At 39.8% G+C, this 27,178-nt stretch overlaps 1 protein-coding gene across 8 annotated transcripts in view; it reads right to left on the minus strand.

The window, feature by feature from the left end:
- ARID1B (AT-rich interaction domain 1B) overlaps positions 1 to 27,178 on the minus strand; it is a 405,685-nt gene that overhangs the window by 105,410 nt on the left and 273,097 nt on the right. For all 8 annotated transcript variants that reach the window (XM_082475518.1, XM_082475513.1, XM_082475516.1 and 5 more), the window contains one exon: positions 16,664 to 16,907. In XM_082475518.1, coding sequence (XP_082331644.1) covers positions 16,664 to 16,907 — 244 coding nt within the window. The remainder of the gene's footprint in view (positions 1 to 16,663; positions 16,908 to 27,178) is intronic.

The following is a 27,178-nucleotide window of genomic DNA, read 5'->3' on the forward strand; positions in this document are numbered from 1 at the left end:
AGTGAAAAACAAAGCAAATATGATGCATTCTACGTAAGAATTACGCCTTCGCAGGGCTGTACTACAAACTCTTTGGGGTTTTTGTTTGTTTGCTTGTTTTTATTTTGTAAACTTGTTATAATACATTATTATCTCACCTAGCCAACTGGATTCAAACCAGAATTTTTCCAATTGCCCTGTTATTAAGTACTAAAGTTACCTAATGTCTTTCACATGGAAGCCAGTCGGATAGCCTCATTACCTGACACTCATTAAAGTCCTTTTGGGTAGACACTTTTCTACAGAGAACTTGAGGCAAGAAACTAACTCTCTCACAAGGTGCACGACAAGTCAAGTCAGGGAATACAAGGCAAAAGAGACCTAAACTTTACTCTTTGGATCTCTAAAATCTTTGATTCAAGATAAATCAGAGCCCTAAAACACTTACCTACAGGAGGAGATTTGCAGCATTAAAATATACCATTCTTAGTTTGGACTGTTCCTAAGAGACCTAGAAGGGGTGGGAGAGGTGTGGTGCCTGATTTTACTGAGGTGTGACTCTCAGTCCTGTCCTACAGCTTGCGAGGGCCCGAGCAATGTGGCTTAATCTGGCTGCCCCCCGTTCCCAGTGCTGTTAAGTTCAGACCTTCTTTACTCCCCTACCAACTCTGGCGAAGTGAAATAAACAACCGTTCCTTTGTGAGAAAAGAAAAAAAGCCACTAAATAAAAGACAAAACCTTAGAGAAAGTTTATCCACTTCAGCTAACTTTCAGTGTGAAGACATGTATAGGAAATAGGTAATATGACCAAAGATGTGATTTGGTTGAAATCAGGAGCCACTTCCATCTTTGGGAAACTTGAGGATCTCAGGAGGTATCTCTTATGAACAACAGAAATGCACGAAAATATATAAACTCCCATACTGAAAATGTGCTCAGTGTCTGTGTTCAGCATCCTCATAAATATACATCCTCTTCAACAGCTTTAAAGCTAAGGTATACAATCCAAAAGTCTTTGGGTACAGAAAAATCTTTGAGGAAAGAGAAGTAGATTTGTGTTCGGATATAACATAGCTGGCCTGTCCTCCACCAGGAAGTCTAGATCCATAGCACTCTGTCATCTATAAGAAATAGGTAGGTTCTGAACTTTACTCATGCAGAACACCAGACATAAAATGCAGCATAGCTACCAGCCAAATCGGTTCTAATCCTTGCTTTGACGTAAGGTAAGAGGCAGGGGAGGGGAAACCATAGAGCAGGCAGTTTCTATTTCATGAGAACAAATTAATAAAAACAGAACTTAATTTCCCCCTACTCTTACCCATTCTTATGCCTCCTCAATATTTTTCGTCTTTCTGAGACTCCTTTTCTCTTTGAGAAGCTTAATATTTGGCTGCCTTCTGAAGAAATGGGTATAGTGACAGATGAAAGACTTGTATTCATCCTATAATTCAGAATAAGGGAAAAAATCGACTGCTGTGCATTTAAGGTTCTAACAACCTTGCAATTTTGTATAGTCGTTTCCCCCACCCGTTCTTTTGAAGAAATCTGCTTTTATTTCGTTAATAACTAACCACAGTTGCAGCAGCATGGATCCGATTAGCAGTTCTTACGGTACAAAGGGGAGAGGGAAAAAAAATGCTGTGAACAGGGTTGCCAATTTGTCCACCTGGGCCCCCAGGAGAAAGATTAGATGAGGCGCCTGCCTGCTCCCTTTTTTCCATTTGATCGCTGCTCTATACTGCCTGATAGAGACAGGCCTTTTTAAAGCCAAGGCACTTTCTTTCCTTTAATAACAGTTTCACTCACCTCCATCCCCTCTTGTCACAAATTTCTCATCCTGGGTCCCAGCAAGTCAGGACGACTCTCAAGTGTAAACATAAGTAGCTGTGGAAAGTACCACATGCCGACGCTCACCCACACGGAGCTGCTGTGCAGCTACTATAGAGACCCACAGAGGAGCGTCCTTATGCCCTGCAGGGAGGGGGCCCCCGCTCGCATCACTGCCTGAACCATCTCCCCCCCTCACCCCCCTCTGTGGAAGAACTGTCTTCCATGAAACCGGTCCCTGGTGCCAAAAAGGTTGGGACCGGTTCTAAGAGGCACAGCCAACACTTTACACTACTTTATTATTTTAATTTAAAGGTACTATGGGTAGCCAAGTGGGGAAGGCAGCAATGATGTGCTCAGGGCTACACCTCTTAGGAACAAAGGATGGCCAGGGCTACCGGCAAAGCAACACTCTAGGGGTGACTGCAAAGGGGCCTCGTGGGCAAGCCCAGGTCACGCAGAGCCTGATGCAGGGGCCATTCTGAGAGAGCAGGATGTCGACTGTGGCAACACAGAGACAAAGGAAGATGTTCTGGATCATATCCTCATGTATTTTTAAAATTTATTAATTTACTTATTTTTGGCTGCGATGGGTCTCCGTTGCTGTGCACAGGCTTTCTCCAGTTGCGGCGAGCGGGGGCTACTCTTCGTTGTGGTGCGCAGGCTTCTCTTGCTGTGGAGCACGGGCTCTAGGCACGCGGGCTTCAGTAGTTGTGGCGCAAGGGGTTAGTTGCTCCACGGCATGTGGGACCTTCCCGGACCAGGGCTCGAACCCGTGTTCACTGCATTGGCAGGCAGATTCTTAACCACTGCGCCACCAGGGAAGCCCTCCTCATGTATTTTTTAATCTCTCTTTTATTTCAGATTTTAAGTAAATGTTCAGATATGCTTTTGAAATGTATCTTTTTCACGAACAGACTTTTTTTAATCTTCTTCTACTTGTCACTTTCAAATATCTGGAGCCTATTATTCATGTGTTGCTGAAGGCCAAATTCTAGTCACTAGCTAATATTTCAAACTCCATGTTTATCCAGCCAATGCTGATAATGGCTACTTGGGAAACGGGAATATTATCTGGGTAATGACAAAACTCTCCCCGTAGCCAATCTGTTTCTAATTGGCCATTTTCTTTGAAGATACGGTTAGTTATTAATAATAGATATTTATTAAAAACAATGAGATAATGAAAAAAACTGGATATCAGACAATCCCAGAATTTTGCCACAATACTTATGTGACACAATTCCTCTGTATGATGGATTAGAATCAGGCAGGGTCTACGTATGTAGAGGTCTGGTTTAAACTGACAAGTCTTGGGACCACTAATTCACGTTCTGTTTTTGAGGGGAAAGAAAGTAGAATAATCTTATTACAGTGGAATCTCTTTCCAGAGGGAGGGAAGTAGAATGATCCCATAAACTGTGAAACACAGATGCAGAAAGATGGTCCCCAGCCTATAGGAAGAAAGGTTATATAAGTTATAAATTTTAGTACTTTCTTTTCTTGAATTCCTGTTTCTTCCAAGACAACTATGAGCTCTTTAATTTGGCCAACATTTTTGGAGTGCCTCTTACTTGTCAGGCACTGTTCTTGGCACGGAGGATAATAAGGAAGCAATGATCACTGCCCTCAAGAGGCTCTGGGGCTATTTGGAGGACCCTAGACAGTAGGACGGACAGTAGGACTCTCTTTGGCATGGAGGGATAGGTATGACTTTGCAAAGGGAAAGACAATGAAGTTGGGTCTTGAAGGATAAGTAAGAGTTTGCCAGCTGGTAAGGGGCAGGATGGATATTCCAGGCAAAAGGAATTCAACTCTAGGAACAAAGATCTGACACAAAATCACTCTTAGTAGAATTGAAACAGGAAATGCTAAACTAGTTCCCTGTGTCCACTTCTAGTAAAAAGCAATGACGCAACATAAAAAAAGTATGCACTAGGGTTCAGCTCTCTAAAAATACATGTTTTTGCCTTTTTTTTCCTAGTAGGATTTAAATGACATGATTCTTGGATTTTGTGTGAAACAGAATTAGGGGAACAATTGTGAAAATAAGGAATTCTATTACTAACTGAATTAGGCCTGAGAATATAACAATTATTTTATCACAATAATTTTTTTCCCATGACATTACAATTTCAACTGAATCAGACCCTAGTTATAGAAAGTTAAAAAAAAAAAAAAGCAATACGCAGCCCTCAAAAAATGAGCCATTTATCCCTAAGCTTTTCTATGACCAATACATACATGACCATAACTGGGAACACTAGCTTCCTTTTAAAACATGCCTTCGGAACACTTCAAGGGAAGTGTTAGGCTGTAATGGACACAGCTGGTCTCTTCCATATTCCAGAAACTCTTTCTTTGCATTGCTTCTAGAGCACCACACTCTCCCTATTTTCCAATCCCGCCACTGGCTGTTCCTTTTCCTCTTCATGGTCTCTACATTTTGGAGTGCCCTAGGATTCAGTCCTCAGAATTCTTCTCTCAGTATTTCTCAACCTTGGCTACACGTAATAATCACCTGGAGAGCTTTAAAAAAAAGTACATGGAGTATTCCAGTTAGAACAATTAAGGTGGCATCTCTGGGGTCTGGCCTAGTACCAGCCTCTCCCAGGATGTCCTGTATAGCCAGAGTTGAGAACCACTGACCTTTACTCATTCCCCGGGTCAGCAGTTCCCAGATCGCAACTTCAGCTTCAGTTAGGAACTTGTTGGAAACGCAAATTCTCCAGCTCCACCCCAAACCTGCTGACTCAGAAACTTGGTGTGGGGTCCAGTCATCTGTGCTTTCACAAGCCCTCCAGGCGACTGTGATGTAGGCCAGGTGTCCTAGGTGATCTCATCTAGATCTCTAATGACTCATAAACTGTTTTCTCCAGCCTAGATCTCTACCCTGAATCCAGAGTCTTCGTATAACCAGCTGCCTATTCAAAATCTCCCTTCGGATGCCTAACAGGCATGTCAAATGTAGCATCTTCAAAATCAAACTCTAGATTCCCCCTTCAAACACTTGTTCCTTCCTTTGTCTTCCACCATATAGAACCACCATTTACCGATCTCTTGGGCCAAAAACCTTCTGCCCCCGCTACCTCTACCCACACACCCAGCCATGACCAAGCTTCCCCTAGGCTACTGCAGTGGCCTCCTAACCAGTCTCGCTGCTTCTACCCATCCCCTCTACAGGTCACTCGGCAGCCACAATGATCCTTTTACAGCCTGCAATGGATCACGCCATCCTCTGCCTTCTCTACCATCACACTTAAATTCCTAAATTCCAATCATAACCTACAAAGCCCTATATAAGCTGGTCCTGGGTCGCTCTCTAATCTAACTGCCTACCTCTCTGTGTCCCCTGCCCAGCACACCAAACACATTACTGATTCAGGGCCTTTGTACTTGCTCTTTGCTCTGCCTGGATACCTCACTCCCAGATATTCACATGGCTTGCTTTTCACCTTCATTCAATGAGCCTCTTGTTCGAATATTAATTTCTTTTTTTTTTTTTAACTTATTTTATTTATTTATTTTGGCTGCGTTGGATCTTCGTTGCTGCCCACGGGCTTTCTACAGTTGCGGGAGCAGGGGCTACTCTTCATTGCGGTGCGCGGGCTTCTCATTGCGGTGGCTTCTCTTGTTGTGGAGCACAGGCTCTAGGCACAAGGGCTTCAGTAGTTGTGGCAATGTGGGCTCAGTAGTTGTGGCTCACGGGCTCTAGAGCACAGGCTCAGTAGTTGTGGCACACGGGCTTAGTTGCTCTGTGGCATGTGGGATCTTCCCGGATCAGGGCTTGAACCCATGTCCCCTGCATTGGCAGACGGATTCTTAACCACTGCACCACCAGGGAAGCCCTCGAATATTAACTTCGTAGAGATACATTCCCTAATTATTGTCATCTAAAGAAGCAATCTGATTTTTCCCCCTAATAATAAGCTATATATTGGATTGGCCAAAAAGTGCCTTCGGTTTTTAAGTAAAAATAAAGGACACATTTTTCATTTTCACCAAGAACTTTATTGAACAAAGTATTCACTGTTTCGTTCCACTACCTTCTGCCATTTTTCAGGCAACTTCATAATTCCATCTTCCCCAAACTTTTTATCTTTTTGAGCAAAGAACTCTTCCAGGTGCCTTTTACAGTCTTCCAGGGAATGGAAATTTTTTCTATTAAGAGAATTTTGTAAAGACCGAAATAAATGGAAATCTGTAGGTACAATGTCTGGTGAATATGGCGGAGGAATCAGAACTTCCCAGCCAAGCTATTAACAGTTTTTGTCTGGTCATCAGAGAAACATGTGGTGTTGCATTATCCTGATGGAAGATTATGCGTTTTCTGTTGACTAATTCTGGATGCTTTTCATCAAGTGCTGCTTTCAGTTGGTCTAACCGGGAGCAGTACTTGTTGGAATTAATCGTTTGGTTTTCCGGAAGGAGCTCATAATAGAGGACTCCCTTCCAATCCCACCATATACACAACATCAACTTCTTTGGATGAAGACCAGCCTTTGGTGTGGTTGGTGGTGGTTCATTTCGCTTGCCCCATGATCTCTTCTGTTCCACATTGTTGTACAGTATCCACTTTTCATCGCCTGTCACAATTTGTTTTAAAAACAGAACGTTTTCATCACGATATCCTTTGCTCTTTGTAAGACACTGTGCCAGAGAGAATTATGTCCCAACCTCCAACAAAAAATCCCATGCCTAAATCCCCAGGATGATTGTGAATACAGTACCTTACATGACAAAGGGAACTTTGCAGTTCCTAAATTAGGTTAACAATCAACAGATCTTAAAATAGGCAGATTATTCTGAATTTCTGCATAGACAAAGTGTAGTCACACGAGCCCTTAAAAGCTGAAGAGCAAGGCAGAGGGAAAATCAGAGAAATTTGAAGAGCGAGAATGATTTAATGTTGCTGGCCAGAAGATGGTTGGGGCCATGTGTCAAGGACACAGGGACCTCAGTCCTACAACCACAAGAAACTGAATTCTGACAACCTTAGTGAACTTAGAAGCAGATTCTTCCCCAGAGCTTCTGGAAAGCTACACAGCCCTGTCAACACTTTGATGTTGTAAGACCCTCAGCGGAGAATCCAACCACACAGTGCCAGACTTACAACCTGCAGATCTGTGAGATAATAAATGGGTGATGTTGCAAGTCAAAAAAAAAAAACAAAAACAAAAACAAAAACGGAACGTTTTCATTACGTTTAAGTGGAGAATCGCATGCAGAAATACAGTCAAGAGGTTTTTTTGCTTAACTTACGCTTAACCCAAACATCAAAGCAATGAACGTAACCAAGCTAGTGCAAATGATTTTCAACGCTTCATTTGTATACTTTGAGTATGTCGGCTATCTCCTGCATGGTATAGCATTGATTGTTCTCAATTAATGTCTCGATTTGATCGCTGTCAACTTCAACTGGTCTACCCGACTGTGGAGCATCGTCCAGCGAGAAATCTCCAGCACAAAACTCTGCAAACCACCTTTGACACGTTCGATCAGTCACAGCACCTTCTCCATGCACTGCACAAATCTTTTTTTGCGTTTCAGTTGCATTTTTACCTTTCTTGAAATAATAAAGCATAATATGCCAAAAATGTTGCTTTTTTCTTCCATCTTCAATATTAAAATGGTTACACAAAAATTCACCAATTTTGATAAGTCTTTTTTTAAATGCACGCTGATATGACAGCTGTCACATACAACCTAACAAAATTGTTTCGAATGAAGTTAAAGACAAATGAGTGTTACTAGAGCCATCTTACAGAAAAAAACGAATGAACCTTTTGGCTAACCCAATACTATTTGTGTATTTCCTGTCTTTCTCATTAGAACTTAAGTTTCATGAGGACAGGTCCCTTTGTCATTTATGTGCAGTGTATTTTCTCCAGTTCTAGAAACATGCCCACAGCATAGGATGCATTCAGCACTTTGCTGAATTAATGAATGAAAGAAGAAAATGAGCAGTTGGGCTAATGGGCTTTCCTCAGCGTATCGCCTGATTTACCCAATAGTGAAAGTGCAACATGCTACTTAAAAAAAAAAAAATTCAATGAATTAATCCATTTGGCATCCTCAGCAAGGTCACATTCTTGGCATTCAGCTATATGCATTTAATGTAGTTTGCAAGTACAAACTCCTATGTCACTTTCTGTTTGGAAGAGAGAATATCAACATTAACAATCCCTGGTTATATCATTTATAAACATGCAGATGTGGATTATTAAAGATTAATGCACTTTAGGATTGGTGTCAGCATTCTGTTTGTCTCTTGCCGAAACCAATTCTGTTCTTCATTAGCCAATGACAACCCGTATCACCCTGTTATGGAAGAGGAATCAAAGGTGCAAGTGTGTGAACTGAGAATAAGTGATGAAACTGATTAGTAGGAGACATAACGGCCATAATCAATCAACGCATCATAATAATCCTGGCTCCAGGATTATCAGAAAATAGGGAAATAAACATGACACTCCTTGTAAAACGGTTTTGTTCCTTTCACAACTACTATTTCTTCCCTTTAGAAAACAGAGTAACACATCAAAAGTTTGTGGAATCAACTTTAGGAACATCTTGACTGTAAGAACTATATGCTTTATCACCATTTTCCAAAATGTAGCTAAATGACTTTTGAAACTTTTACTTCTAGGCTAAAATTAGTCCCTAAGAGCTTCTGTGCCCCTCCCTTCCGATTCCTCATTCCCAGTGAAGACAGAAAATACAGCAGGTCGATGCCAACAGCGTTCCAACGGTGGCAGCGCGATGCTGGTTCAAGAAGCAACAATACTCAGTTAAGCACAAGTCGAGAACACTGACAGTCCACTCAGCTCAAGAAATGAAAACAAACAGTGAACAAGGTGTTTGAAGTGCTTCTTCAGTGAATAATGTAAAAAAAAAAAAATCGTGGAGAAGTGGGAGTGGACCGCTGGATCCAGCACGTCAGCACATTCGTGACTGCTGATCTTACAGAGCAGGATGAGGCACAAGATATTACCTTGGTGACACAGGCTTTCCTACATTTTCATATGCAGAAGATCAAAGAAAGGGAATGGAAAATGAGAGGAGAGTTTAAACTGAACTGCCTGACTTAATTTTAACTAAGAGGGGGAGCAAAAGCAAGTGGGACTGTATATTTTGAGAAAATCCCCACGCTCTCATTTCTGAATGTGAGAGGAGGATAAAAGGCTTACTTTGAAATTTGTTGGGATGGAAGAACTGGAACGATTTCTACTTTTGGAAAAGAAGGAGACATACTCATTCCCCAGTTATCAGGATACCTGACTTGGGTCAGGAGGGACCTCTAAAGGGCAGGGTAGCTAAGGATCCTGGAGCAGCTGCTTCAAATGCAATGATCTGGCTGCAGGTCAGCAGTGGGGAACCTGCCCTTTAGAAACAGCAGGAGACCAAGGTACAGCCAGGATCCTGGCTGAATTTTAAATTAGTATCTTAAAGGGGGAGGCTCTAATAACCAGTAACCAAGCCACAGAGAGCTGCAATGGCATCTCTCTAAAAGACAAAATATATTGTTGCTTTCTTAAGTACTGCTAAGCATCATTTGGAAAGGATCTGAAATTACTGCTTTGTATAACACACAAATATTTTACTTTGTAAGGGAAAAAAAAATACTGGCTGAAGTTCTCTTTGGTTTGTAGAACTGCTGAATCGATGTTTTCTGGGCTGCCACAGATTAAAAACACGAATATATCAATGGCATTTTGTGTTTAAGAATTTTTTTTTTCCTGCACAGCTTGCCAATAAGCAGCATGCATCTTCCTTGCAACAAGCTGTTGCAGGATTTCTACTTCAAGAGAAGCCAAAAAAGAACACTTGATAGATGTTTCAAAATAAGATTACCAGGTAGGGTGACTGTGCAGACTTTCAATAAAAAATTTTAGAGATTCTACTGTTATCATGAAAGGAAACTGGTTTAGAACCCCTTACATATAGAAATTAGCTCATAATTTGACCCTGAGTTTTATTAAGCAAGGATAAATTAAAAAGTGAAAAATTTACTTATTTAGGATGGGTTGAGCTTGAGCCCTAAGAGTTCTAAAAATCCCAGGGGAATGGATTAAAAAAGAGAGAGACACTGATTTACACCCTCCGGTGTTCATTTTTTAGGTACTAATCTTGACAAATTAGACCAGGAACTATCATTTCCTCTCACTAAAATCCTTCCTGTTCACTCCAGCCTATGACTAACTCCTAACTGCAATTCATTTTTCTCTTTCCCATTATAGCATCCTTCCAGAATTTGCTTGTCTGAATGTCAAATTAAGCAAGAAAATTAGCTTTTTTGACCAGAATATCTTCTTGTTTGTATCTGCAGCTATATCAGCTCCTACAGAAATCTACTTAGCTCTCACTTTCAAAGCAGAGGGTAAACCAGGTGAGCACTTATACAGAAGAACTCTAAATATACCACCACGCTGTCCAAAGAGTTATTTTCCGTATTTAATCTAATATGTGCTACCTTTTTTGGAATTCATTCTTTTAGTGTCTAAGATTTTCCTGAGGGGCACAAATTCATTATGGTTAGTTGGTACGCTGGATGCATCGCTCACCGTCTGGGAACTGACATGATAAAGCTTCAGAGAATCAGGCTTAACCATAAAGTAACTGGTGCTTTATGAAAGTGGAAGGGCTATCTCTGGCAAAGCCATTTCTGCAGGCTCTTAAAACCTGTGGTCCTTTTCAAAGGACAGCAACTTATCTGCCAGGTATGAGTCTATGTAAGTAAAGAGGGACAGAGCAGCTCCACCCGGGGAGGCACATGGGCAGAGATGTTCATGGAGGAGGCTCCGGCTGGCTGGAGAGGGAGGGAAAGGAGAGCTTCTGGGGGCGGGAGGCATGAATGGAAAAAGATTGGAGCAAGGAGGGCAGCTCTTAAAAGACTGATGAAAGACCACTCTCCCCTTGCCCTTCTTCTTCCTTTACATCTCTCAGCTCTTAGAACACCCTGACCCACGGCCTCGTGCTCTCCTTTGGCCAGCAGTCAATCTGGGGAGGGGCAAGGTAGGAGGTGAGACACCTCCAACAGCAAAGCACATAAAACTTAAAAGGAGGGAGTTTTACTCTCATATTTGATGAAACTTTATTTTATTTCTGTCTATGACAGCTAGGAAAATGTTGACTTTGATGGGTCTTCTCATAATAAACACCTAATACTATGCCAGAAAAAGAATGGTTGGAAAGAAATGTCTCTTCATCATGACACTAATGTGAATACCTAATTTTCTATCTTTGGTCCTAGTCTACAATAATCAATAGCCCTTCGGCTGTCAGATGAAAGTGACTTAGCTCCACCTAAAACTGGATTTGGCACAAATGCCACCAAATGCTAAAAAAAAGAGTGGGGAAAAATCTATTCAGGAATTTACAGGTTCTATCCTTAGATCTTTGATAATAAAACCGATGAACTATCCTCAACAGTCTGAACATCTGAAGTTTTTATAAACAGAACTGTTTATTAGGCTATGAACAGTTAATATCTGCCTGCCTATCAGCATCCCCCACTGTTCACCCTTCCTAATATTTAAACACTGTTGCTGCTTATAGCACATGGAGGAAAAAGCTGACAAAAGCCTTCGGCCAATAAAATAAAAATAAAAACAGTTCGGCTTATTTACATTTTTGCTTTGTTAGTAAACTGCAGTGGCTGGTTCTGGAGGCAAGACAAGTGAAATTAACATCCACTAAATCCTTTGGCAACAGCAGTGCATTCTGCCGTTGTGCTGTGTCAGCTCCCACTATGTGTTAGGACGAATCAGGCCCAGTGTAAGACCTACACAATACATTCAAGACCCAATAGTTTATTCTCCTTAAATCAAGGTCAATAACTCTAGGCTGTAACCCAGGAAGCAATGCAATGGGATCATTTATGAGAAGGGAAACAAAATGTTTAATAGCATACATTTCGGAATCAACTGCGCCCTACATTAGATTTGCTTTATTTAAATGTGTACGTACATGCACACTAACAATTAGAAAGATGGGGATATTTCATTTCTGTTTCTAAATATAAATATATCAACATGAAGAGGAGAGAGAAATGAAACATTAAGTAAAAACCCGGAAAATGTATAATGGCACTGAACGTACAACATATACACTTCTGTTCTCAAATGCTCGTTTAGATTAAACAACCAGGCTGAATCCTTTCCCTTCTAACCATAGACAGCTGCAACGCTGGAGCCCAGTAATGTGCAAACAAAGGGAGGGAGTCCATGTGGCTACTTACCACAGAAAATCTCCATCCTGCTTTTCAAAAGAACGCAGGAAGGAAAAGCCCCACTGAGTTAGGGAGGGATGTGCCAGGGCTGATGTTGTGCCGGTGTATCACAGTAGTTGTTCCCATGACACTCACAATGTTTGTGAGGCAGCATGATAGGAGGGCCAATTTGCAGTGGGTGGAGAAAAGGTTTAACAGGCAAGAAACAGATTCAGCCGTTCGGGATGCTTTAGTGGGCTTTTGTTCATCTACCTCTGGGATACTTCTCATTAGCTGTCAATTTTATTTACCAGAGCAGAGATGGAGAAAGACGATTGCACTTTTTCAACAAACCCTGGGAAAGCAACAGCAGGAAGAGTCCTCACAACATTTTGGCTTTGCCTCACCCCAGCTGTCAGCTACACAACAGCTGCTCATTTTAACAGTGCCTTGCTGGAGAGACAATGAGTGAACGAGCCAATCTGTGTGACGCGTGGAGAGGCAGTAGCAAGATATAACAGGAGTTAACGGGAGAGAAGTAAGGGCAGGAAAAACACGTTAGTGCTGGGAATGAGAGGAAGGAAGGGGGAGAAAAGAAAGCAAAAGGCTACAGACAGAAAACTAAAGGGAAATTCCAAACAGATGTTCCCCCCAAAAAGCAGTCTGAGTATCATGCCCTGGGTGAGAAACCACGTAATCTTTACCGGACATTTGTATTTCATTGGTTCAGACTCAGAAGCAAACGTAGGTAGATCAGAAATGATCTCAGACTCTAATGTACAGACCAACGAAATTTAACATAAGGGCTAGAGATGGGAAAAGGAGGAGGTGAGATTACTCAATCAGCCTAAGGGCTCATTTACTCTCTAAGGAAGGGTGTCCGCATTTAGTTAAATAACAACCCCCCAAATAATCAACGTTACGATCGTCTCTAAAGTGTGGTTTTATTATTTATGACAAAGTTCACAAAAATGTATTTAAAAGAACTTTTTAAAAGAAGGGGAGACAGGCTGAATGGAGGGAAAGAGGAAGACCAAACTTTTTTTCAATAAAACCTGCATGATTTTTTAACAAATCCCCCCTGTAAAATAACACCACATAAAATGTTTGATGAGCGTCTACCAAAAATGTATGTTTGAATGTCCCTGAGCTTAGCTGGGGAACAGAGTAGAGAAACAGGTGGTATCCGGACTCAAGCCACGAGGATGACTACCAAGAGGTCCAGGACAAGGGTGCTGACAGCTCCGTGGCTCCGCTGTATGAATTACAAAGGGTGCCCCTTCCCCCAGGAGAGCAGCCGGCGTTTCACTGCCATTTACTCCCCCGGCCCATGTCCCTGGTCCAGTGAGCAGTCTACTCAAGTGCACGTGGCAGCCCTGGCTGGGAACACGGAGAGGGTGGGACTCATGTTGTCTCAAAACATGCAGAAAGTGTGAGAAATAACCCAGGATTCTGAACTGCATCTATTGGTAAATTTTATGCTACATTGCCTGCCTATCACCTCACGCAGAAGTCTACCTGCCTACGATCTGAGCGAAGCAGGGGTTTCAACGCTTGTCTTCTGTCCCCTCTTAACTTTCTCAGACCCAGCCTCCCAGAATAGCGACCGCTGACCTATCTGTTTTTTCAGGTCAGGAGAAAAATGGTTTCAACTTTGTGAAAATACATCACGCTTCCATGGCTAGTTCTAGCGGTCCTATCGAATAACCTCAGTAAACACAGCAAATCATCACTGGACACTTTATATACGTGTCTTCTGAATGGTATAAGAACACTACTGGATTAAGAATCAGAAGACTTGTAGCCAAAACCGCCTGTGCTGTTCTGGACAGTAATGATCATGGACAAGTCTCTACATCTCAGTGTGAATAATAACAATAACCGTAATCACAACAATCATTAACATGCACTGAATGCTTACCATGTGCCTGCTTTATATATATTAACACATTTAATCTTTACAGTAATCCTATGAGATGTGGTTATTATCTTTACAGATGCAGAAACTGAGGCATAAGGAGGCTTAGAGGCTTGTCCAAGGTTACACAGCTGGTAAGTGGCAATAAAACGAGCAGGTGGGATCAGATGATTATGAAAGTCCATCCAGCTCAAATGTTATTTGTCATTCCACACCTGGGAGAAAGGTGAATAAATGCCAAAACTGCTCACCAGATTTTCTAAGAGTTTATTCCTCTTAGAATAACACTGACATTAAAGAAATGTTATATTTGCCACGTTTTATATAATTCTATTACTCTACAGCTTTACACTCAGCAAAGATAATTCTGGATTTATCTGAATAGCGTGCCTCTGAACACCAGTGGAACTTTTACTATGTAATTTTATCCCTGTACTAAATTTCACTGAATAGTTTTATCAAGCATCGTGTAGAGTAATATAGGTTGCAGTATGATGAAATGAAACGTAGGCCCAGGCCCTGGGCAGTTAGAATTTCTGACACAAGTTTAAAAAACAAACTATTAGCCTTAAACATCATTTCCAAGAAAGCTGAAAGCTTTCCATTAAGAACTCACTTCCCCAAGAAGTCAGCAGAGAAAAATCACATTCAGGTCCTCCCCTGAAGGTACTGTGAAGGACAGGCCTCATTTGTGACAGGGCTGATAGAGGTCATCAGAATCGTAATTCACTGACCAACCTTACCCTGTGCAAAACACAACTAAGTACCAGACTCTTAGACCAATTACATCTACCTCTAATGTGATATCACGTAACCAAATTGAGCTCTTTTGTTGGGTTATGTGTGTTCTATACAGCACCAAAATCCAAACAGTGAAATAAAAGTTTCAAAAATCCCCATCTGGAATGATAAGTAGATGTATGAAAATCATCAGATTGTGAACTACCCATGCTAGGAATTTTAAATGAAAAACTAAAATATCTTGATGCCTCAGAAAAGTTTTCATTTAAGTTATTAAGAAAAGTCCTTTTGATGCAATTCAGAAAAATGAAGTGAGTTCTTGGACAAACTTAGTATTTTACATATAACTTTCCAATGTTTAGGTAGGTGATACCTCAAAAACCATCTCAATACCAAAAATTGCCTAAGGAATTCTGAAATACATAGTTAGTAGTCATAGCTTAAAAATATTAAAAGCAGGTAAATCCAGGTTTTATTACAATCATTATGAGGACAAATATTTTTGAAAGAAAGGTAACATCAAGATGCCATCAATAAAATGTATCAAGATTATAGGTAATTTAAAATATGGATCTTAGGCACATAACATTTAGTCAAAAAAGCTAAGTGGAGAAGGCCACAAACTGTATTATTGGGGTGACCATACTTCATGATTTGCCCAGAATCTTCCTGGTTTATACCTGTTCTACTTCAATTATTAATAGCAACCCTTATATGCTCAAAAGTGTCTCAGCTTGGTTGATAAATTATACAGTCACTTTAATATGATACATTTCTATAAAGCTCAAAACTAAATAAAACTAACAATACGCACTCTATGACTGCTTGTAATAAAATTCTTTAAAAACTCCAAATAATCCAAAAAGAATGATTTAAAATACGTTCAGAGAATATCTGAGGCTGGGGAGAGTTATAGGGCTGAAGAAAAGGAAGGAACACACAGACAGAAACAACACTGGCAATACTCCAGTTCTTAAATTGGATCGTGAGTCGTGAGTACTCATTTGAGTTATGTTTCATAATTAGCATTTTTCATATGTTCACACATATGTTTATACATATAAAACATGTATTTAAAATATAAAAGGAGCCAAATAGTAAAAAGGGGTAAAACTGCCACCCATGTTTTTAAGATAATAGAACAAACTATCAGGAAATTTATCGGCAATTCAATATCAATTCTGATAGATTAGTAAAAAGTACTTGTCTGGCAGCCACCTGCATCATGCTAGCAAAATTTACACAGAAAAAAAATTACATCTACTTTGCAGATAAAGGAAAGCTAGTTGCTTGGTGGGTTTGAATGAATGATGTTTGATATAAGAAAGACAGCTGGGCTAGGATGAGGCAACTGACAAATAAATAAACAAATACATAACCCCAAGCACATAATAAAGGAAGCAAAACATACAGAAGTAGTATGACTACTGAAATAGCTGAATGCAAGAGGTTAATTGGAACATGCACTTCTTATATCAAAACTAGAAGGCAAGAATTTGTATAAATAACAAGGCCTTGAATGTGTGCTGGCAAATTAAGACAATAAGTATAAACACTAAAAATATTTTAGAAAATAACTGCCATGGTATAAATTAAATAGAACCCTAAGAACTAAGGCTAGTACTACCAATAATCTCACTTTAGTGGCACTTATCAACAGAGGAGCTTATTTAACAGAATCATTATAAAACATATGCTAAGAGAATAAATAATTTTCTGGCATAAGCTAAGATAAATGTGCAAACTGAAAATATCAAAGTAATTGGTGATTTTATTAATTAGGTGTTTACAGTCATTAGTCGAGTATATTTAGGAACTGGGATGCTTGTATGCTTTGGTGATAATTCATAGTTACGCTCCTAATACGTGGTCCCATCATTAGGATTTTAAATAGTAAAAAAAATAATGGTATGCATGTTGTTATTGATGAACACTAGGTCTGTATTTACTACAGAGTAAAATAATAATCATTAAGAAATGAGTACCTGGAATACTTGCAGGAGAAATTGGGCCAGATCGTGACTGGTTGCTTCCTACAGGAGAGCCGACAGGAGAAGGCGATGGGCCCCCAGGGATGCTGGAGAGATGGGGAGATGCGTGTGGAGAGAAAGGCGACTGAGCTGGGTTGCTCTGATCCCCTTGGCTGCTCGTGGACCCGGATGCACTCACTGCTGAGCTCAAAGTTGCTTCCGTTCCCGTGGGGAGGTCATCAATGGAGCCAGACAGGTCCTAAGAAAGAAAGAAATAGCATGCATTTATATAGTAACACATAGTTGGACCAATACCTGTTCAAAATACTATTTGAAAATCCTAACAATGCCCCCTTCAAAGTTTTTCTAGATAACGCCCCAAATCCAGAGCATGGCCACTTGTTATTAGAAGACTTTAATGAGGTCTCTTGTCAGTTGAACCCAAAGGATCTGATCTAACGCTAAAAAGTGAGTAAAGTTGTACTTCCCTTTCATTAAACGATCCTATAGCTTTCCTTTAAGCTGTCAGCATCTAGTCCAACAAACCTGTCAAAGAGTCACAGGAAAAGCACTCTATGCGGTGATGTACCATCTGAATGGAATGCCTGATTCGTAAATGATTACTTCAGTAAGCTGAAAACTATAGGCTTTGGGTCCTCCTATTTAGAGATCAACATTGGAGGACTGTCTGAATTTCAAACTATGATCTTCTAATGTAATAGTCAAAATTGTAACCAAACCTTGTGGTGAGAAATTCTTACATTTTAGGTAATTGCAAAAGTGCTCTTACAGTAAAAGAGTGATGTGTTATTTTTATCTCATATTGTGACAATAAATCCCTTTGAAGTTATGTTGGCAGAAATGAGTCCTAATGTTATAACTTACTTTTTATACAGTTTTAAGCTAAACAAACAATCTTTAAGGTCCGGTAATTTTATCACAACAACCTCTAGGCAGTTATTAAAATCCCCATTTGACAGACATAGAAACCAAAGATCAGAGAGTCAAGGTCACTGTTACTAGTTAACACCACCGAGGACAGGCGGCATCTGCTAAAGATTGTGAAGGGAGGCTGAGAGAAGAGGAAGGAGGACACTGTCCTCCACACCCTCATCAGAGTGAGAGGACAGAGCCTTTGCTCTGTCGTCCTCATGGCTGCGGCACTAGGGCACGTGCCACGGCCCCCACCAGCAGGAGTCAGTACATCAGCGCAGGCCTGCCGCAATGGCTGGGCTCCCAGATCACCAAGTCTGCAAACCCAGGTGAGACCCGGAGCTAGGTGCTGAATGAGCCCTAAAGACTGAGAGGCAGGATAAAAGATATTTGTCTTGATAATCTAGGACTAAGTACTGCAGAATGGGATCAGAAATACCAGGTTATGCTACTGTCTGCAAAGCATATTCAACACTAATTGACATCTTCCACTCATGCAATTTTATTAATGTTTAATTTTACCTCATTGTTTACTACTGGGACTGCTAAAACTAGGGCTTTGGAAACTGGTGGAGCGAGATGCTTAGGATGTGAAGAATGAAACTAGACCAGGAAGTACAAAGGGGGCCAGGTAGAGCAGAGCTGGTTAGAGCTCTTCAGGGTACCCCAAAATGTCACAAAGCAAACTCAGAATCAGGATCCTAGACTCCTGGAAAGTTTATCTGTTAACCATCTGTTATATAATTAACTTCTCTTTTATTAACAGCAAAATTGCCAATGATTAAAAAACACGTTCTAAAGAAGAGCTGATGAAAATCTCACAAAAAAATGAATGTTACAGAAAAACAAAAATTTCTTATGCTAAGAAGAATAACATTTAAGTAAAATAGAGTAATCTTCAATGTCATATAACTGAGCTTATAAGTCAGAAACATTAATAGTAGCAGGTGATTGAAAATATCACCTCCTAGAAAAAGTATCATCTCCAAAATAAAATGGGGCAAATTGAACCACATTTTCAGAATTCAGAGAAAAAAAAATATAAACATCTCTACTTAGGGCACATGAGATGCATGATTTTGCACATGTTCAGCTGGTAAAACACTGTATTCAACTTGATTACTGGGTGCAACAATAGTTCGATTCAGACTTTCAGAATTTTTTGTGAAGCCAGGTAGAAACAGAGGAAGATTATTAAGCAAGTAATATGCTACATACAATGTAGAAAGTATTCACACTTCAGCAATCAAGGCAATTATCTGAGTTCCTGGAAACAAAACTTAAGCTAATAGATGTGTGCACATGCACACATGCAGAGGTGCTGAATGCTGAAAGGGACGACAGGACAGGATTCCACCCACTCCTCCCACCCCAGGCTGAATGCAGAGTTGCCTGACGTCTGCCCCCCACCCCATCTGCCCCCCACCCCACCGTCTCAGAGCCAGGGAGGGCGGGGGTTCTAGAAGAGTGGCTGGGTCCTGGGTAATTCTTAAAGTACCTGCCCCCAAGGCATTCCCTTCCTAACCTGATATAACCAATTCACAGAAGTGCGAAGGGACACACCTGTGGGCTCCAGGACATGGCAAGCTATGGCCTGAGGGCTAAACTCAGACCCTACCTATTCCGGCTTCACCTGTAAGCCAAACATTTTTAAGTGACTGAAAAAAATCAAGAGTAACATTTTGTGATATATGAAAAATATTTGAAATTCAAATTTCGGTGTACATAACATCTTACTGGCACACAGTCACAGCCGTTCCTTTTAAGTATTGTCTATGGTTGCTTTGGGGCCACAGTAGTGGAGACCTTGATAGAGACGGTAGCCCTCAAAGCCTAAAATATTTACTATCTGGCCCTTACAGAAAAAGTGTGCCGACCTGCGGTATCTAGTATAGCCTCTAATGCCTTTGCCTCTTCCTTGGGGGAAACAAAAGAAGGACAGGTCTCAGCTGAAATGCATGGTGACCCGTGTGTCAGGAATTATACAAGCTTCACCAGGAACAGGGACCGACTCCACACCTATACCCGCCTGGAAAACCTGAGTGGGAGCCACATAGAATTTTCCTCTTTAATGGTATCAGCCCCTGGTTAAGAATGGGGGGTGGGCTCCGTGTACAGATATACTCTCTAATACCTAACAAATGTGTATCATGCATAAATAAGGGTCTCTCACATAAGAATCAGTTGGGAGGAAATATGCTTTTCATGATTTCTTTAAAGAAAAAAAAATTGGTGGATAACTAGATATAAAATCATTATCTTCTATTATACTACAATACAGAATTCAACAGAAAAAACAACATAGATTCAATTTTTTAAAAAATCACTATTTGAAGTTAAATAATTTTATGCAAATCTTTCTTCATAAAAAAACAAACCGTTACTTCGAAAATTTTAAAATTCTCTGCACTACCTATAAATTCCTTCCCTGTCCTCCCTTAAAATTCCATGCTATGGTTGAAAAAGTGACACGGATGGGTGTTAAGAGAGCTTCATTCAAGCTGCAAAGGCATGGAAAAACATTTCTGTTATTCAACAAGCTGATCGAAGAAATATCAAGAGAAAAATATAAAAACGGTGGCTTTCTTAATGTTCACAAGTCATCAGAATTTCAGTGCTGACTACACCTCAGTGTAACAGAAGAGTAATAAAAAGATATAATTTCTATATTACTGTTATGCACACACGTAACTTTTATATGTAAATTATAGAGAACTATTCCCGCCCTGCAGATACTTAGGGTATCCATATGTATAGCTATCTCAAAACGTTAATAAAAGAAGTTCAACAGTGGTTTAAACATTCAGCCTAGTTAACAAAGAAGCTCTGTAACGAATACCCCTCTAGAGGACAATTTAGTCAGCAGGGCACCAACTCTATTCTTCTTTTATAAGTACTATCAGATCTATATGCCTGTGAAGAACAGAGAGACCTTACTGCATCTCATTCTAACCAAGGCACCTTCAAGCTGCAGTGCTTCCATTTATCTTGCCGGAAAGCTGGCAGGTAAGGTAATTGCAGGGAGGACTCTTTTAAGGGGCTGGAGTCCCCCTGCCGCACAGCATTCCTTACGTCCTTCCTCTTTATTGATGGAATGACGGGTAAGGCAATGACTTCGTGGGCTCATGCATAGTAAATTCAATATTTTGCCATGACAATTCGATTTGGCAAAATCCTGCTATCAAGTTGGGTTTTCAATATCCGACATCACTCGGAATGCTGAATACTTTCCAGCACACCCAAAAAAATACAACCCCTACTATCAGTGGTTAGTTTATATTTAGAAAATCAATGCCTTTTTTTGGAAAAGCTTGTTTTACTTTAAAATTTAATTTAAATGCAAGTTCCCTGCAAAGACTTTCCCCTCTGTAGCCATCATCCTTCCACCCTCCGCCCATGTAAAATTTTCATTCTAACCCAAGTGACAAGTACAAGAGATTTCACTGTGCTTAGAACGAAATGCCACTGGGGAGCAATAACAAATCCTATCAGACTCCGACAAGAGAAACACTTATGAATTAACATAGAGCACAAATATGTTCCGATTGACATGATGGGATAGGGTGGGGGAGGGCAGTGACAGAGGAATGTATATAAGAACATGCCAGGAAGGAGCACAGGAGGAATTTTTAGAGATCTGCAAATATATAAAATAGACATACAACATTAAGTATAAATATGTCTGCATACTATATATGATCCTCCCTAAAAATACTTTACGTTCATATATTATGACTTACTACATCTAGAGACATCTTTGGTTTTGATAGTAATCAATTTATCTAATAAGTTAGTTTACTAAAGGATAAATTCAGTCAATGCTGGTGATGTCTTACTGTCTTGAACTGGGAATAAGTTAGAAAATTTTACTCCCTTGTTTAATTAAATAAGTGGGTTTTTTAAAAAAGCAAATCAACTCCAAAATACTCTCAGCTATGGTTCTCAATACAATTAGTGGACGGTATTAGATCAGCTACTGGTAGAAAACTGCAAAGCGTCACACACACTGGGCATCTCTTGCTCAGGAAGTGCCCCAAGAGAGGATGAGGATAAACACTGAATTAGAAACAGAGAAGATATTTCAATCAATGAGACGAGTTCAGGTCTCTTGTTTAAGGATTTTAATAGGATACAGTTAATGATTTCTCATTGTGACTTCCCATGGGTTTGAAGCAGAGGTTAAAATGCCAGCTCAATGGTCTTTTAGAAAGTCTCTCAGTGATCTTCAAAAGCAGAAATAGTGTCTCTTCTCCTTTTTAGAATACTGAGTATCAAATCCTGGCATGCAGTTTTTCTTTTTCTCTCTCCAACTAGACCCTAACTTTCTTAAGGGCAGTGACTCCTCACGCCAGGTCTGGTGTTAGAGAGGAGGATTTGACTGGTCACTGGTGAACGTCACTGAATTTATAAGCTCTACAGTAAAATACAGCTGCAAATACTGTACGAAGTAAGTCAGCACGTGCAAACGTTTCTGAATATTTACCATAAATGCTCTAGTGAAAACGATTGAGATCGCTATTAAAATTTAGCAATGAATTCTCAGCCCTCTGTTTCCAATTAGCATCCTGGAGGCCAAGCATCCAGCCTCGTTAGATGCTTGGCTCTTTGGAAACACACTGTAAAATCACTTCATACCCTCCAACCTTATTTTAGAACTATCATTTTAGACATGGGATACAAATACACCTTGAAGTTGATATTAGAATTGAGCCAATAATTTGACTGACATATATACACAAAAGGAAAAACCTCACAGTGACTGTTCAATTTCCATGATGTTTGTAGGCTTCTTTTCAGCACAAACCCATGTAACAGTGTATTTCAAAGACGCCCACCAAAGTCCCTGCTGCTTTCATTTGTCTAGACAGCAAATGAGTTAAAAGCTTAGACTTCCTGTCTAAATGAATTAAAAAATGCAAAGGCACAGAAAGACAGAATCCACAAAGAAAATCCTTCCAAGCACTAATTTTTAGGCCTGCAAAGCATCTTCTTACAAAGTTATATATATCTCACTTTCTTGTTAAACATGTCCAAATAACAAATATTTATCTCTTCGTTATATGTGACAATATATACAATTCTTAGCCTTAATATGTATAAGGTCAACTGGAAAAAAAATATTTGATCTTAATTTTAAAATAGTCACAAGCTCAACAAATGACAAATTCATATCTAAAGCCAGGGATAACACAAGGAAAATTAATGAGTCAGAATTCATTTTAAGGGAGGTAGCCAAGAACCATTTTTTGGGGAAATTACTTTCACCTGATTCATTTGCATTCTTTCTCAAGCAAAGATTCCATTATGGGTTACTCTCAATTTAAAGGGACATATATAAGGATAATCAGCTAAACTGATACTTTACAAAAGCAGGACTCAGAGATAAGCATACTATCATAAGCAAAAAATTTTATAATGGTTATATTTCCCTTGATTTTTAAAAAGTTCACACCCAAAATAAAAGCTATCCTCAAAGGTCCTTGGGTTAGAACCCCTGATATGAAATGTGCTGCCATTCTAAATTTAGAAGTGGTGAACAATGTAAGTATGAAATATGCATCATGTAAGGGAATTTTTCTCCATTGCACAGGCCTCAGGGGGATCCTAAATTATTCTGTTTTTGAACTCTGCCCAGGGAGAGTCTCTGCTCTTCCACTATTAACAGCAGACATTATGTAGACCAGGAATAACAACACATAGACCCGTAACCACAGTATGGGCAGTCTTGAACTTAAAAATAATTTGGTAAGAAAATTTATTTTACAGTTATCTTTTGGTTGTATGGAATTTGGGATTAACACTGTCGGTTCCGATCCTAAGCTACCCTTTCAGGTGATAATGACGACGCTCATGATCACGATTTGATGTTTAGCGATCTCCATTCTCCATAGCACAGATGTTATGTACATTTTCTTTCATGAGGAGACTACAGCACCTTGTGAGCTCCAGTCCGTTGTTCCTACCAGGCAAAATGTTTTTTAACTGATTTCATTGTCCAAAATAGCCAGGACCCTTCCCGACCTCAAGTCAAGGCCCAAATCAGTGCTGAAAACACTAAAAAAGACTCACATATGAATAACTGCTGGCCCTTTGTTATTCTAAGGGAAATGGCATCTTAAAGAATACACTAATTAATACAAATGACAGGCTACTGGGGGAAACTAAAACTATATAATAAAGTGAGAATACTGAATAATCTGGGGAGAGATATTGGTACTGAGTCTTACCCTTAGGCAGGCATGCCCTCTCTAAGGTTAGCAGATGGAGCTGCGGGGTGGGTAGGTGGGAGGCAGTAGGGGAAAGAAGGTGGAAGACAGTTTTTACACGTGGATGACATTTTATGTTTAAGTTGGCCTGTATAGGTGATCTTGTACACTTAAATGTCCTCCTTTCACGGAGTCTCAATGAAAAGAGACAAACAGCTAAACAGAAATTCTAAGAAAAAGCGAATTAACAAGTGTTGTGGAATAAAGAACGGTACGTCTTCAGCCAGCGCACATCTGCCCAGGGGCTGCTGTCTGACACAGGTCCAGACTAGGAGTGAAGGTGTGCCCTGTGGACAAGTGGAGGGCAGAGAGAACAATGTGTGAAGGTAAAAAGAACTAAGGGAGGCCATGACCCTTGGGAAGGGTGAGGAGATCAGGGAGGCTGGAAAAGCAGAGCGAGAGAGGATGAGGCTGAAGAGGCAGTTGTGAATGACTTCATATGCCCACGCCAAGGAATATGGGCTTACAGTTTTAGGAACTAGGGGGCCAACAGAGGTCTAAAAGGCGAGTTTTAATATTATCAAACAAACACACAAAAAGATACAGTGGGTGCCAAGTGAGAATTGTTAAACGTTTTAAAGCCAAAAAAAACCCCCTTGTTTTCAAATGTTTATGAACAAAGAATGCTTTAAACGTGATTAAAATTACAGGTACCATTCAAAAATAAATTTGTAAAACTTTTTAAAAAATCTATATATTTTTAGCACTATATACAATTTAACAAGTAAATGAACAAAAAGTACCTAAATAACTATAGTCCAGGTTGAATATTAGTGTGCTTTCTAACTGCAATAATTTCACAAGTCTACAGGCATCCTACTCCTTTCATTTGTATGTAAGAATTAACGGATAAAATGAATTGAAGGGTAACAGCCTTTACCCTTAAACCAGCACAACAGTGTCTAAAAACTAATATGAGTAACATAATTTAACAGATTATGTTCTTTAACTATATATTCTATTCCAAACTGGTGACTCTGAAGACATTTAGTTACAAAGGAGGAAAATCCGCTCATGACATGCAGGGGCAGGGACGTGGGTTTATGGGTTGGTGCTTTACAAGTATCAATGCCAGGTATGAAACTGTTAAGTATGAATGACCCACGTGCTTTGAAAGCAAATTGACAAACTAACAAGATACGTAAATATGTAAGATTTAGAGTTTGTCTACTGATATGAGGTCTTATTGCTAAAAGTACATCATAAATCTTTATGGCAGAAAAGCAATCAACACCAACTTTTTTGCATCTCTCATGGTAAAAAACAAAACAAAAAAGACCCACTATTGTTTACCTAGAAGTACAATGCTTAGCATATAGAAATTCTGAAAATAAAACTTCGAAACAAAAAGGCACGAACCCTCAGGAGACATCTATTTCTTCAGTATATAGCAATGAAATACTTTAAAACAGTAAGACGTATAGGAACTGCAAATAAATTAGCAACTTAAAAAAAAAAAACACAACTCACAAACTGTACCGAGTCTACGTGGAATAAAGGGAAGTTCTGTCATAGAATAATACTAAAACTTCGTTTTTTGACATTTTCCGCAGTTCTGTGAGCCCTATGAACATACACACTTGTTCTACATCCTTCACTGGATTTTTAAAACCTTTTGTTTTGAAGTGACTTTAGACTTACCCAAAAGTGGCAAAGACAGTACTGACTGTTCTTTCACTCAGTTTCCCTTAAAGTTAACATTTTACATAGTAACCATGGCATGCTTATCAAAACTATGAACTTGACATCGGTACAATACTATTAATGAAACTACAGACTTAATTTGCATTTTACCAGCCTTGCCAGTAATGTCCGTCTTCTGTTCCAGGACCCAATCCAGGATACATGTCACATTTATTCACCTTGTCTCCTCCAATCCGTGACAATTTCTCAAATCTTTCCTTGTTTTTCACAACCACGACACATTTGAAGAGCACTCCTGAGGTATTTTGTAGAATGTCCTTCAATTTGCGTCTGTTTAGTGCTTTCTCATGGTTAGGCTGGGGTTATAGATTTCGGGGAAGAATACCACAGAAGTGAAACCTCCTTCGCAAAGCAACATATAGGGGTGTGATATCAACATGACTTAGTACAGGTGATGTTAACTTGGATCACGTGGTTAAAGTGCCGTGTGCCAGGTTCCTTCACTGTCAAGTTGCTCTTTTGCCCTTTCCACACTCTGTTCATGAGGAGGGAGTCACTGAACCCAGCCACACCCAAGGGAGGGCAATTAAGTTCCACCTCTTGGAGGAGGCTTAACAAAGAATTAGTGCATGTATGTTAAAACCACACAGTAATTAGTACATATTTGGGGGGATATATTTGCAACTATGCACATATCTGTTTCACCTTAAAGTTTTGCCTGCTAATTTTAGCATTTATCAGTCGATCTTGCCTGCAGCATTACTCTAGTGTTCTAATAGTGTTGATTTTCTATTTCCTTCATTCCTTTTACATTTATTATCTGGAATTCTTATGTAGGAGGAGATGTCCTGTCTCCATTCATTTTTACATGGTCAAGACAATTGTCTTATATATATTTTTTGGTGCAACTTAAGTTCCTTTATGATGATTAGGTGATACTCTTATCAACACTAAATGGTAGTAGTACCTCCAATTGAGATTTCATGATCATAAAATACGGGAGAGAGAAAAATATGCACTCTTTGCTTTTCCAGACACAGCTAGTGGAATATAACTTAGTATAGCCACTTCGGACAACAATTAGTAAGCATCTTGTAAAGCTAAAGATGCATTTATCTTATGACCCAGAATGTCCACTCCTAGGTTTATACACTGGCACATGCACATATATACAAGCATAGTAGCATTGTTTCAGTACTGTAATAGTTTAAAAAAAAAGGAGACAATCTGATCTTCCAGCAATATAAAATCAAGAGATATACTCAGAAAATGGGATAACATACAGCAATGAAACTGAATGAGCTAGAACTAAAAATGTTAATAGGAAGCTCACAAACAATACTGATAGAAAACTGACCAAAAATCTCAACGTAGCAATACTGAACTAATACAGAAGAGATGGAACAAAAAGAAAGTAGTGGACTGTTAACCTGGTAGTGGAAATTCAAAGTCTAGAGCAGCAGCAGTAAGCAAATATCAGAAGAGGTAATGAGAGTGGGAAGAGCACCGTCTACGAACTAGAGGGGAGGACGTGGTCTAACCCGAAACGAACCTCTGCACTGTCCACTCAGTTAAGCCCTACTTCCCTCCAAGAGCCGTCCATTACCATCCTGGTAAAGTCTCCCCAGACATCTACCGCGCCAGAATGAGCTACACAGCTCCTTCCTCTATGATCCCACATCATATT

Source organism: Balaenoptera physalus (genome assembly GCF_965194825.1).
Source record: "Balaenoptera physalus genome assembly, chromosome: 9".
NCBI classification, from domain to species: domain Eukaryota; kingdom Metazoa; phylum Chordata; class Mammalia; order Artiodactyla; family Balaenopteridae; genus Balaenoptera; species Balaenoptera physalus.